This window comes from Danio aesculapii, chromosome 23 (assembly GCF_903798145.1).
Source record: "Danio aesculapii chromosome 23, fDanAes4.1, whole genome shotgun sequence".
Taxonomy (NCBI): domain Eukaryota; kingdom Metazoa; phylum Chordata; class Actinopteri; order Cypriniformes; family Danionidae; genus Danio; species Danio aesculapii.
The window spans coordinates 30,110,213-30,124,869 of NC_079457.1; the positions used below are offsets into that span (position 1 = coordinate 30,110,213).

The window sequence follows — 14,657 nt, forward strand, 5'->3', positions numbered from 1 at the left end:
GTTGCTCAGTTAAATCTCAAGACTCAAGTGATAAAACAAATTCGTTGATGAACAAAACAATCCAGTGTTGCTCAATTGCTCTGATCTTGCTTTGTTGTAAACTCTAGTTTTGCTTAGTTGCTTTGCTCCTGATATGTTTGGAAATACTTTGTTTGCTGAATCATTTATTCAAAATAATTTTGAATCATTTATTGAAAAACTCAATTAATCAAACTCAATTAATCAGTTACTCAAATGATTCATTCAAAATCATATTTAAATATCATATTCAGTGAATCACAGTGAATCATTCACTGAAATTATTTGTACAAAAACATATTTGTTTAGGCACAAAACACTCCAGTGTTGCTCAATTGATTCAAGTGATTAACTAAAGAGGAGAGATTTGTTTATGAACAAAAAAAACTCAGCTTTGCTTAGTTGCTCCACCCCTGATTTGTTTGCAAATACTTTAAATCATTTACTCAAATCATTTTGAATCATATAATGAAAATCAAAATCACTGAATCATTTATCAAATGGTTCATTCAAGAAACAGATTTGTGTATGAACAAAACTACCTAGTGTTGTTCAGTTGAGACATTGGCTAAAAAGATTAATTCCAAAACAGATTCGCTCACAAAATTGATCAGTTCCTACTTTATTTGGAACTGTTTTGTCCACTGAACCACTAACTCAAATTATTAATTCAAAAACAGATAATACCCTGATTATTTTACGTCTAAAATGTCACTCAGTCAATATGAACTTTTTCTTTCTTTTGTATAAAATCAATATCAGGCTATATTCAAGCGTTAATATTTACAAATACAGTACTCTTGCTTCTGTAGTATTACCTTATTAGTTATATAAGATTAGTTATATAATATTAATATGACTACATCATATCACCAATATAAAATAATAAAAATTCACAAAATTCACATTATTAATAAAAGAAAAAAACATTTGCTTTCATAACTTTGTCATTTCATCTGCATTCTAATAAACTTCATCATTTTGTTTTAGCAAAGTGAGTGACACACTCAAAAATGTCAGCTCATACCTTGTAAAAACAACAATTACGATATTATCATAGACAATAATTATATTACACCCCAGAGCACTATTTTTAATATCACACATTTTAGCTCTGCTCAAAAAACCTCAGAATCATCAACACCAATATTTTAACAATTCACAAAAGACTAATCAAAGAGATTGCAGGATGAGATAAAGATTAAATCACACTGTTGTTGTTTTTCTGTAATATTACAGCACCTCTTTGCTATTTGAAATCTAATATGGCATTTGAATTTAGAAATTACTACACATGACTTAATTCTGCCATCACTTACTCATCCTCCACTTGTTTCAAATTATTTTTTTCTTCTGTTGAACAAAAACGAAGATATACAGTACTGAAGATTGTTGGAAAACACAGCCATTGACTTCCATAGTATTTTTTTGTCCCTAATATACAGTAATACAGATATGTCAATGGCTGCTTTGTTCCAACATTACTAAGAATATCTTGTTTTGTAACATTAATAAAAGTAATCTAGGCATCTCCCAAAATATGAAATGTAAAATATGGTCTTGCACCTGCACTTCCGCTCAGGGCTCTGTAAGAGGCACGAAGGTTACATGACCCTGCTGTCTATTATGCACTTCTCTTTTCACACTTTTCCTTTCTGTCTAATAAGCCTCAGATCTTTCTAGTTCCAGTGAAGCAGAAAATCTGATTAACCCGGCTGCATTCTGTCTCATTCAGTGTTTAGCCGTGTTACACGTCTGTCAATTGTGTTGTTTGTGTTTATTGTTGTTTTGCACTTGATTGCCCAGATTGCCATGCAACTCAGTCGGCCAACGAGCAGCTTTTAATATTCATTGTTGGTTGCACAGTTGAAGTAGTTATGAATAGTCACTTGAAAAGAACTGACTAATTTGGGGTGCGAAGTGGCGTTATTTACTGAGCATGTCTTCATTGTCAGAGAAAAATAAATTGGTCTTAAGGGTTAAAGTGGAAGAGATGAAAAGATTCGAATGTTAAAGTGACAAAAATGAAAATTGACTGCCAATTTAGTTACCCTCAGGTTGTTCCAAAACTTTGTTACTTTTATATGTTGAACACAAGAGAAGATATATGAGAAGATATATTGAAGAATGTTGGAAAGTGTCAGCCACTGACCCCAATTAAAGGAAAAAAATTTAAGTAAGTCAGTGGATACTGTTTTCCACCATTTTTCCTAAATATCTTATTTTGAGTTCAACTGAAGAAAAAAACTCAAACAAGGAATAATAATAATAATAATAATAATAATAATAATAATAATAATCCTTACATTTATACAGCGCTTTTCTGGACACTCAAAGCACTTTACGCATTTTTGGGAGGAATCTCCTCATCCACCACAAGTGTGCAGCATCCACCTGGTTGACTCGACGGCAGCCATATTGAGCCAGACTGCACACCACACACCAGCTGATTGGTGGAGAGGAGACAGAGTGATTAAGCCAATTATGATATGGGGATGGATAGGATGCCATGATGAACAGAGGCCAGTGGGCATTTTGAAGGACATCCTGGGATTTTTAAGGACCACAGAGAGTCAGGACCTCGGTTTAACGTCTCATTCGAAAGACGGCACTCATTGAGCAGTATAGTGTTTTTCACTATACTGGGGCGTTAGGTCCTGCACAGACCGCAGGCTCACTAACACCATTTCCGGCAGCAACCTAGCTTTCCCATGGGGTCTTCCATCCAGGTACTGACCAGGCGCAGCCCTGTAAGCTTCAGTGGGCGACCATGTGAGAACTGCAGAGAGCTAGCTGCCTGCTAGTACTGAGTAATTTATAACAGGAATTTTCTATTGGGTGAACTATTACTTTAAACTGATAGTTAATCAAAAGATTGTCATCATTTATCTACTTATGTTAAAAGATTGTCTCAAAAAGAAATAAAAGACTCTAAAGCCTTATTCTTAATCTGCCGCAATTCGGCTGGTTTTTGCTAGTATCATTTTCTCGTTCAGTACATGTCACATTTGTGCCTATTTGTGTTCCCATACTGTAGATGTGCTGGTCCGAAATTGTGTTGTTTTAATTATTATAACCTTTATTTTACCAGGAAAGACATATTAAGTGTAAAAATCTCTTTTACAAGAGCGTCCTGTCCATTGTTGGCGCATTGTTGGCACATAATTTGAGGCAACTGAAATAGACTGCACCATTGACCAACTGAAAGCTGATCTATAGTCACTGGTAAATTTTTGTTGCTATTAGTGACAGGCTGCTGTAGGCGGATACATAACATCCGTACACATTGCTTATTACACTCATGGACAAACATATTTTAATATGAAAAATTAAATGATTAAAATGTAAATAAATGTAAATACTACCACACTACCTCCTCCTATGCCTTCTTCAACTCAGGGGGCTTTGGTGGAATCCAGCTTGCTCTATAGATGGTCTTTAAACTCGCACAAGAGCAGATCTGTTTCTTCGTTAGTGAAGCATTATTTTTTTTATGTTTACAAAGTCTACCATTTATATGGCAAATGCACAAAAGTGCCACCGCAACCTGGTCTCAAAATGAATGGGAGATGACTGGTTGGTTTGGTTTAATGAGATTGATTTAATAAACATAAGCCCAAAACACATCCATGATAACTCATTAGGAAAATAAGGACAACCCTTTTACAACATGCGCTGACATGCCAAACAATTTTCCCAATTTGAACTCGTGCTAACTGTACATGTGCCATGCGCTTTAGGCCATGCACTTAGATCTTTCAACTAGAGGCCCAAGTCTTCTAAAGTCATCCACTGAATAATTATTTTTTTTAGGTGTACCATATATTTTTGGGACATTTTCACACCAAAAACGCATATTTTTCTCTTCGTTTTAGCCTTCAGTACACTGTGAGATGGGTTTTTTAGGGAACAAAAACCTATCATTTTAAAAAAGCTGTCCCAAGTGGATAAATTCGACAACACCATTTTTGTGCTGCAGTGTGGACTGTGAAAACGATGATGAATTTTAGTTATGTGACTGTAGTCATGTGACCAATTCAGCTACAATGGTGGATGACATTGTAATGCAGATGTTTAAAATGCTGTCCATTTTGACAGATTTAATAAAAATTTATGTCAGTTTGTACATTTCCAACATCGCCTCTCTTCAAAGGACACTAAATGTTTACTGGAAGCTACTCTTCAGCGGTGGAAGCAGACAATAGTTGCGACATTTCAAAGTTCAACGTTCCAAAGAAACAGAAAGTAAATAGATGCCAGCTGGATATGACACAAGTAAAAGTGTCTTACTTCTGAGCGCATTTGCAGTACATGAACGAAAGCATTTTCAGTAATTCTAGTGTGGATGATAGAAGGAATTGAAAACAATAGTGTGGACATAGAGCGTTTTTAGCCTAAAACAGCATTTTCAAATGTATCCACATTAGTATAGACCAGGGATCACCAAACTTGTTCCTGGAGGTTCGGTGTCCTGCAGATTTTAGCTCCCACCCTAATCGAACACACCTGAACAAGCTAATCAAGGTATTACTAGGTACTTGAAACACCCAGGCAGGTGTGTTGAGGCAAGTTGGAGCTAAACCCTGCAAGCCACCGGACCTCCAAGAACGAGATTGGTGACCCCTGGTATAGACATAGCCTAAATCACCAACATTGTAGTGTTATTGTTTTTTAGAGTGAACAACTCAATTATGGGCAGTTGAATAAAAAAAGCCTGATGCGAAGCAGTTGGGGGCTAACTTAAACTATTAAAAAGAAAAAAAAGTCACTTGTCACTGTCAGTCTCTTCTTCTTTCAGTCTTCCAAGTAAGGTGTATTTGTACAAGTGGACATGGGAGAGGCAGAGGATTGATTTGATCTTACAAGCCATCAGGTTGAGAGGAACTTTCCTAAACATGACCTGAAGTGTGCCGGCCCCGCAGCAAACGCTGCTGTCACTATAGTGAACGGGAGCTGTCACGCTACAGTCGGCCCGATGAGAGCTGACAGCCCGAACGCTCACAAAACAAATCATGGCCCCATTTGGTAACACTCCACGTCCCTGCGATTTAGCCCCAACCAGGACGACTGCTGTGCCGTTCACAGAGGATGTTAGCGGGGAAGTGCAGCCTATTGGGGATGTATATATGTGTGTGTGTGAAAATGTAGGTGCATGTTTTGTGTAGGAAGTTGAATCTCAGTTTCAGTGAGATCGTGGTTGTAGATGGTGTGGTTGTAGGAGTAGATGCTAGTAGAGGCATCTACTCCTAGGCATGTCTGTCGAAAAATAATTCATGCTAAAATCTAAAGAACATGTGATTAAAAATATATTATTTTGAAACCCTTAAAGGAGATTGTTAACCTCGGGTTGAAAATGATGTCAATCTTCATTCATCCTCATGTCATTGTAAGTCAATCAGATTTTGTTCATCATCAAAACAGATATGAAGATGATAGAGATTTAGTTTTTTTCACTTAAAGTCTACAACATACCTGCCAATATTTGTTTTCGCAATTGGAGTGGAGGTGGTGGTGTATGTTTGTGTCTGAATAACACAGTTGAGAACTGGGTTGGTAACTGTATTGTGGGGTTAGTAACTGTACTATCGACCAGGTTTCGGGTGACTGCTGCAATCGGATACTATAACAAAGTTGGTGACCTGGGGGTGTTACAGACTGTACCAAAAAGCCGAGGACCAGGGGTGGGGTTAAATTATGGGAATTTTCTGGGAGAAATAACAAGATGGGAAGGTGGCGGGAGATGTGTCTGAAATACGGTAGACTCCTAGGTAGAATGGGAGTGTTGGCAGGTATGGTCTTGAGTAGTCAACATTTGAAATGGATCAAAAAATTGTCCCAAGACAAGAATGGTTTTGAAAAGGTGAAAGGTTTTGGCCCACTTCAACTGTTTGACTACTGTACACCCAAGATGTTGATGCTTCTAAACACTGAAAAAAATAAAACCGCATGAATCTGACAGTTTAACCCAAGTCTTCTAAAGAGATGTAGTCACTTAATATAATGAATATGATTTGCTGATCGATGTTTATATTAAAACGAAAGTCGTTCAAAACACTTTTTAGGAAGACTTGTATGTAACTGCTCAAATACTTATTTATTTTTATGAAGAACGCTTCATAGCAAGAAGGTCGCTGGTTCGAGCCCCAGCTGGGTCAGTTGGCATTTCTGTGTGGAGTTTGCATGTTCTCCCTGTGTTTGCGTGGGTTCCCTCCAGGTGCTCCAGTTTCCCCCCTCAAGTCCAAAGAGATGTAGTACAGGTGAATTGGGTAAGCTAAATGTCCGTAGTGTATGTGTGTGAATGAGAGTGTGTGAATGGGTGTTTCTCAGTGATGGGTCGCAGCTGGAAGGGCATTCGCTGCGTTAAACATATGCTGGATAAGTTAGTGGTTCATTCCATTGTGGTGACCCCAGATTAATAAAGGGACTAAGTCAAAAAGAAAATGAATGAATGAATGATTTTAAGATAAATACTACTATCATGTACACACACAAATACACAGGATATGTTTTTAATAACATATCATTTTTATTTGTCTTTTATTGCATTGCAGAAATGAGAGTGAGGGTTTTTTTATTACTATAGGCTACTGAGAATTAACTGTCATGAAAACAATGTCCCAATGCAGAAGGCAGTCATAAAGCAGGCTTTTTATTCGAAATATTTATTTATTTTCCTTTGAATTTGTAATGGAATATGGCCCAGACATTTTTTTTTTTTTTGGTGACAGTTTTTGTGAGATTCACCCCCATGCTGCCCCCTCTTCCCCAGCCGAGTGTGCGTTTTGTGTTTATAGTTTCTCTCTCTTTCCTCTGTGGATATTCAAGAACAATGCATTGCCTCGTCTAGCTCTCCTCCCCCATCTCTCTATCTTAATGATTATAGCAGAGATGCTCAGGTGTTCACTGTTCAACCCTTTAATCATGATGTTTTTCTCTGTTCGCTTTATTAGCTGCCAAATAAAATCACCCAGTGAGTGTGTAAAGCACTTTAACACAATCATCGCCTCTCCTCTTCTCACTTTTCTCTTTTTTGTTGCTAAATTGTTTCATTTAATTACCATTTTGTGAGTTAGTTGAATAATAAAGTGGAAAATGGAGCTGCCAAACAGATAATTCATTTTTAGCGAGGAAAGGTGATGGCTGTAGCCCAGCAGACAATCAGCCTCAAGCCATCAGAGCCGGCCAATGCATGTCACCTGCTTCAGAATGGCATTTTACTGACATTTAGTGCTTAAATGACTTTTTACGGAGATAGAAGACCTCAGTAATAACAACTCAAAGCTATGGTCAATTTCTTCTGTCAGGTTTTTGTGCTGGTAGGCGTCTTTTATTGAGGCAGAGTTTGGGTGCTGAGTGAGAATTTCCAGATTTTTGATGCTGCGCTCCATGAAAATGCAATTCTTCACTTGATTTAATATCAATCTTGAGCGTTCTTCAAAATGCATAAGCGGTTACCAGCAATGTCAGGGACTGTCAATTGTCACACTACTTAAACATCTTAAAGTTGTTTGCCACACATGATTGGAAATCTTAAAATGGAGCATCTAGTCTCCTGATTGCCAGGAATACATGCACTTGTGCATGCATAACTATGCAGGTTTCTGCTTTTTGTTTTTAGGAATTATGTGAATTTAATAGTGCTGCTTTTAACTACCAAGTACTATGAGCACCATTTTTGGCACGGTTTACCATATTACCAAATCATTCCACACAATTCAACAGTTTCCCCCCAGAGTAGTGCAAAAAAATGTGGAAATGTGTGCAGATTCCTTCAGGGCCTCCATTTGGGTTAATTTGAAACTCCTACTCAGTGGCTTGCTGTGTTTAGATTAGCATACTTACACACTACTATACTATTTATGCAGTGGGTATTAACCCTGCAGGCACAGGACGTCAACATGACGTCATATAGATGTTGTACACCAACGTACCCTAACGTCGTGGGGACGTTGGATTTTGTTTGGAAATGAAAATCGGGTTGACGTCAGAACCCAACATCAGGCCGACATCAAAGTTGAACGTCCAACTTTAAATCAAACTGAAATCAACCAAATATCAACGTCTAATCATATTACACCTTGACGTTGTGTGGACGTTAATACTATGACATCTATCTGATGTTGGATTTTGGTTACTTTCCAACACAAATTAAAATTAACAAAATATCAATATAATTTTGACATCGTTATTGGACAAAATAACGTTATTGAGTCAAAATAATGTTGTCCTTAGACGCTGTCTAGACATAAAATTTTGGTCACCTGACGTCATGACCTAAATCTAACTTAAAATTAACGTCTTATGCTGCCTGCTGTGAAGTATGCGGAATTTATTTTATTTATAGAAGCAAGGATTGTCAAAATGTTCCATTTCTAATGTGAAACATTATCCTTCCATTGTTATTTTTAGCATCTTTTTTGACTCATTCTTTGATTCGATAAGTGAATATGAAAGATGTATTACTGGATCAACACAAGCTCATTCAAAACAGAATTGGTGGATTACTATTAAAATGTCAGGAATTATTAAAAAAATAATTCAATTATTATAAGTGTTTGTACATATAAACTTTTGTATTTCAATTTAAATATGAAATAAGCCACCAGAAAGTCCAAATAATTGTCTGTGTTAATAAGCTTTATTCGGGAAATAATGAGGTTAAACGCTTATTTTTGCCAAATGTATTTTAAGCTAATAATAACTGTACAGCAGTCTAGATGGAACATAATTTGGTCATAATGTGTGACAACAAAGTGGCATACTATTGTTTAAAACTGTTTATTGTCAAACATTGCCAACTGTTTAACAGAAGACTACACAATGTATAGTAGTGAATGCTAGAATTTCAGATTTACTACTAAATATGTTTACACACAAATAATTTGTGTTTGTGACAGGGTAAACTTCCCTGGCACAGAAACAACAACAACCACAATAGACAACAACAAAATAAACTGCTTCCTGCATTTACTGCCACTCTACTAACCAGAATTTGTGTTTTGTGTTTCCAGACTCTGTTCAGGAGAAGCAGCCACCCATTAGTCCAATGAATAACCGGAAGGAAGACATGGAGATCACGTCGCACTACCGGCAGCTCCTGCGGGAGCTGAACGAGCAGCGGCAACACGGCATCCTGTGCGACGTGTGTGTGATTGTGGAGGGCAAGATCTTCAAGGCGCACAAGAACGTGTTGCTGGGCAGCAGCCGCTACTTCAAGACACTTTACTGCCAGGTGAAGAAGGGTTCGGAGCAGCAGGCCACCATCACTCACCTGGACATTGTCACAGCCCAAGGCTTCAAGACCATCCTGGACTTCATGTACTCAGCCCACTTGGCGCTCACAAGCAAGAATGTGATTGAGGTGATGTCAGCCGCCAGCTACCTACAGATGACCGACATAGTGCAGGCATGTCACGGCTTCATCAAGGCAGCACTAGACATCAGCATTCGCTCTGAGCTTGCGGATGAACTAGCAGATATTGAGATGGGCAATGTGGTAAGCTCAATCGGAGGTGGGGCTGTTCCTGGGGTTGGAGGTGCCTCAGAGGCATTAGCGTCTATGATATCAGCCCGCAGCTCCTCGCCATGGTTGGCGAGACGCACTAGCCCAGCAAACTCATCTGGAGACTCGGCCATCGCTAGCTGCCACGAAGGCAGTAGCAACTATGGCAAAGAGGACCAGGAACCCAAAAGCCATGAGAGCCAAGAGGATGCTTGTTTGCAGCCTTTGTGGCCTGCTGATTACCGTTCTGTCCAGGTCAAAGAGGAGCAGGTCTCCCCCTCCAATCTACAAGACGGGGCTGGCCGAGGGGCACAAGGCACACCTGGAGACCAAGGTGGACGAGGAGAGGGGGGTTGGCAACCCCCTGGCTCAGGCCGCAGGAAGAACCGTAAAAACAAGGACACAGTCAGGCACATAACCCAACAGAATGAAGGGGACAGTCGAACAGCATCTCCACTTCCATCTATGCTCTCAACCCCTGGCTGGAACTACAGCAACCAGGATATTCCAGGTGGGATTGATGTATTGGTTGCTTTATTGCTTCCTTTATCAGTGTCATTGTATCACATTGAGTGGTGGAAAAAATGTACAACATAATTGAGCCAATTGCTTGGTACACAAAAGACGCACATGTTTTTTATGAGTGAGATCAGACTAAAAGAAAGATGACATAAAAGCTCTCATGCAAGCTTTGGACTGTGTATATATTTTTCCTTTTCCTGAATGAGGGATTCTTAAGGGGTTGAGCTAGACAGCTTTGTCCTCATAACCCAAAACTTGTGAGAGGAACTAACCAAGGGTCAAGTATTACCATGGCATTGAATTACATGAAAGTTTCTGTTTGCTTATGTAACACAGAGCAATTGAAAAGCACAGAGGCAATTGTTGACCTTTAATGAAATAATGTTTGGTCTTGAAGAAGGATTTTACCCTTTGCCTAAATACTGATACATCCTTAAAATAAACTCTCTAAAATTAAGGTTATTTGTTGGCATCTGTGGTTCCATTAAGAATTGTAAAGATTCATGGAACCATTCTACTGTACAAAAGGTTGTTCTTAGAGGAAAAGGTCTGACTGACTTATTTAAGTTCTGCTCACTAACAAAAACTGTTCACTGAAAGGTTCAAGATTTCCTGATCCCCCTGAACCCCAAAGCTTACTTTATAAAAGAGTACCGTAGATGGAATAATAAGTCAAATGATAAGTAAGTTTAGATTTGGAGTATTTGGAGTAGTACAAATTCTGAAGTGTGCATCTGATGGACACTTTATTTTTCCTTGAGGCCATAAGGGAGGTTGAAGCACAGTAAAGCTCCAAAATTGACAGTATAGATAGTGGCTGTAGTACTTCCAGTTTGTTTTTGTACATTTTGGTGATACTTGTTCTTCATTAAATATAATATCCATTTACTATAAGATTTGGATATACTTTTAGTGCATACTTAGCAAGCACTGCGTCATTGATCCTATGGGAGTCAAATCTTCTAGAATACTTCACCACTGTGTTTGATTGTATAATTCAAACCCAGATAGAAATAGAACTCTGATGAAGATGAAAATTATTGTTATAACACTAATAATATAGCAGCATGACAAACTACAGATTGAGGTGGGGAATTTGGGGTTGAAAAAACTCATTTCCTCATTAACATCGGAGAGACACATGGGACTCGAGGCAGCCTCATCAACCTAAAAAACAAAATCCGTGCTGAGGAACAGATCGTGCTAGCAAGCGGGGATGAGGCCCTACCTGTCTTGGATAGTGTTGCTTATAGGTATGTAGATCATTAAAAGTGTGGCAGCTCTAATCTCTGGTGTATTTGCGCAGGCCGACTGTGAAATGGGCACACACACACTTTAAGAAAACAGGATAATTGAATTGACCTTGGTGGCGGTATGAGGATTAGATTGTATGTGTGTGTGCCTGCGTGAGTGTGTTCGGATGGGGGGTGCCCCAAGGTCTTCTGAAGTGTGGAGAAGAAGGGATAAAGTGAAGGAGAGAGGGAGGGGAATACACGGAGATCTGCATCAGCTTAGCGCGAGTTTACCTACTTAACTCTCGAGGCACTCTCTCATCCTCTCTGTTTGCCAGCCCTGCTACCTGCGGCTTCAACAGAAATAACTGCACTCGCTGACCCAACCCCACAGATCAAATATCAAGTGCAAGACTCCACACATCTAAGTACACACTGGCTCACTGTATTGCATATACACACATGCTCAGAAAAGTCACGCCCGTCCCTTTGTGTGCAACACAAATAGTACACAATTATATTCCTCACGCTTTGGCCCCTATAAACCACACTAATAATCTTGTCAATCTTTTGAGGTCAATTTAATTATGTTCCAAGTATGATTGAAAAATGTTCAAATCTAAAATCATTCATCTTGTAACTATCAGTCCACTGTGGAACCAAGAACTTGCAAAAAGGAAAATTGCTATGAATGTCATTTGATAATATGGGCCATATTTCAAAGTTCAGGGAAGATGAGAGAATTGCTTGGTTCACAAAACAGCCACATGTTTTTAAGAGTCAGATCAGGTGGGAGAAAGAGGACTTGTTGTGAAAGCCATTAGTACCAATTGAATGCCCTGTTTCAAATTTGGACTTTACTGTAATTTTCCCACCAAAAGAAAGGATTCTTGAGGAGTTGAGGCAAACGAGTGTCCTTAAAGGAAGGGGTCTAGCGGAAGCACTTTTAGCTTAGCACAGAGATAGCATAGCATTGAATCGAATTAGACCATTAGCATCTCACTCAGAAATGACGAAAGAGTTTTGGTTGTTAACTGGAATTACAGAAATGCTGCTGTTTTCTAGACCAGGGGTGCCCAAACTTTGTCCTGGAGGGCCTGTGTCCTGCAAAGTTTAGTTCCAACCCCAATCAGACACACCTGGGCTAGCTAATCAAGGTCTTACTAGGCGTTCTAGAAACATCCTTGCAGGTGTGTTGAGGCAAGTTGGAGCTAAAATCTGCGGGACAACGGCCCTCCAGGACCAAGTTTGAACATCCCTGTTCTAGACTGATGTACAGTAGCTATGAACTAAACTCTCATTCTGTCATAATAATCAAGTAATTTGCTGCTGTATCATGGCTGCGTAGGCTCAATGGTAGTACTGAGTATACGATGTAACTACAGAACAGTCAAGTTTTAAATAAAAATATTATCAAAACTCTTTGGTCATTTTTAGCAAGAGGCTAATGGTTTAATCTGATTCATTGATCTATGCTAAGCTAAGCTAAGCTAAAAGTGCTGACTCGGATCCAGGTACAGACCTAGAGATTGGCTGAACAGATAAAAAAAATTGTAAAACTATTCTGTTTAAGGGTTTTATAACTCTTTTATGGTTTGAGCCCCAGCTGTGTCAGTTGGCATTTCTGTGTGGAGTTTGCATGTTTGCCCCCGTGTTCGTGTGGGTTTTCTCCGGGTGCTCCAGTTTTCCCTACAGTCCAAAGACATGCGGTACAGGTGAATTGGTTAAACTAAATTGTCATTTGTGTATGTATGTGAATGAGTGGATGTTTCCCAGTGATAGGTTGCAGCTGCAGGGGCATCCGCTGTGTAAAACATGTGCTGGATAAGTTGGCGGTTCATTCCGCTGTGGCGACCCCAGATTGGTAAAGGGACTAAGCCGAAAAAGAAAATAAATAAATGTATAACTCCTTTTTTAAAAAAAGCCTAGTTTTCTTTAAAGCTCATAATGTATGAGAGGGACTAGCTAAGGATTCTGGATTAGTGTGATATGATAATAACTGCACTAAAGTTGCTGTATTATTAGCAAACTTTGTTAGTGTTAATAAGTGAGGTTTAAATCTTTATTTAAATCTTGACATTTCTGTGCTTACAGAAATGTTGCTATTTTCTAGACTGATGTAGCTAGGAACTATACTCTCATTCTGTCGTAATAGTCAAGTAATTTCCCTGCTGTACCATGGCTGCATAGGCACACTGATATTACTTAATACACAGTGTAATTACAGAACAGTCGAGCTTTAAATACAAATATTATCAAAACTCTTTGGTTAGTTTTTAGCAAGAGGTCAATGGTTTAATCTGATTCATTGATCTATGCTAAGGTAAGCTAAAAGTGCTGACTCGGATCCAGGTATAGACCTAGAGATTGGCTGAATAGATTCAAAATGGTAAAACTGTTCTGTTTAAAGGTTTTATAACTCTTTTATAAAATGATTTTCAAAAAAAGTGAAGCTCATAATGTATGAGCAAAGTATTTGTCAAAGGATTTTGGATTAGTGTGCTATGATATTAACTCAACTGCACTAAAGTTGCTTTCCAAAATTGTATTATAAGCAAATTTGTAATTTGCTGTTTTCACTGAGTGGTACGATATGGTACGGTATGGTTCGGTACACTTTTATGGCTTCCACTGTCAAAAGGTACTAAAAAGCCAGTGAACCCTTTGCAAAGGGTACCTAGCACGACAAAAGGGTACCAAAAGGCGGAGCTAGACGTGCAGCTGAATGCTATTGGTTTACAGAGATACGTCACCAGTGCGTATACAAGCAGAAGAATGAAAACAAAAAAGCGCCATTTCTAAATACACAGCCGAGACATTACACCTTAATAATATTAACATAAAATAATGTGCCATTGTCAACCCGAGCTTAAACAAACCTAGTCATCGTCTTGATGAACGGCCACAAAGCCAAAAAGAAGAGCAGAGTTTACCCTGTGCACCATAGTTGTTTACAAGGCTGTCTAAATTGCGAGTGGTTTCACTTACTCGTGCGAGCTCGCCGCACCACTATATTTTTGAAATAACAAAATTCTTGATCTGATGATAATAATATGCGCATAATTAATGAAGTGCTTCTGACATCCGATCCTTTCAGAAATGGGCAAACGCGTTGAAAGAAAAATTTTATTCAGCAACCTAAAATATGAACAAACTGCCATGTTTAACTATTATCATTTCCTTTTGGACTATTATGAACTCGGAATGAGAGAATTACTTTCTAACTAGAGGTTAAATGTGCTGGTAAAGATTAAAGATGCAGACGAGAATGACATCAACTGAAACTTTCTGTCGTACACCATGCCCACCAAAAGAGTACCGTTTGGCAGTGGAAACGCAAACCTGATAAAGGTGACCCGTACCGTACTGTACCACTCAGTGAA

At 38.7% G+C, this 14,657-nt stretch overlaps 1 protein-coding gene across 2 annotated transcripts in view; it reads left to right on the plus strand.

The window, feature by feature from the left end:
• zbtb46 (zinc finger and BTB domain containing 46) overlaps positions 1 to 14,657 on the plus strand; it is a 137,986-nt gene that overhangs the window by 42,985 nt on the left and 80,344 nt on the right. For both annotated transcript variants that reach the window (XM_056449141.1, XM_056449139.1), the window contains exon 2: positions 9,030 to 10,031. In XM_056449141.1, coding sequence (XP_056305116.1) covers positions 9,065 to 10,031 — 967 coding nt within the window. In that variant the 5' untranslated portion in view covers positions 9,030 to 9,064. The remainder of the gene's footprint in view (positions 1 to 9,029; positions 10,032 to 14,657) is intronic.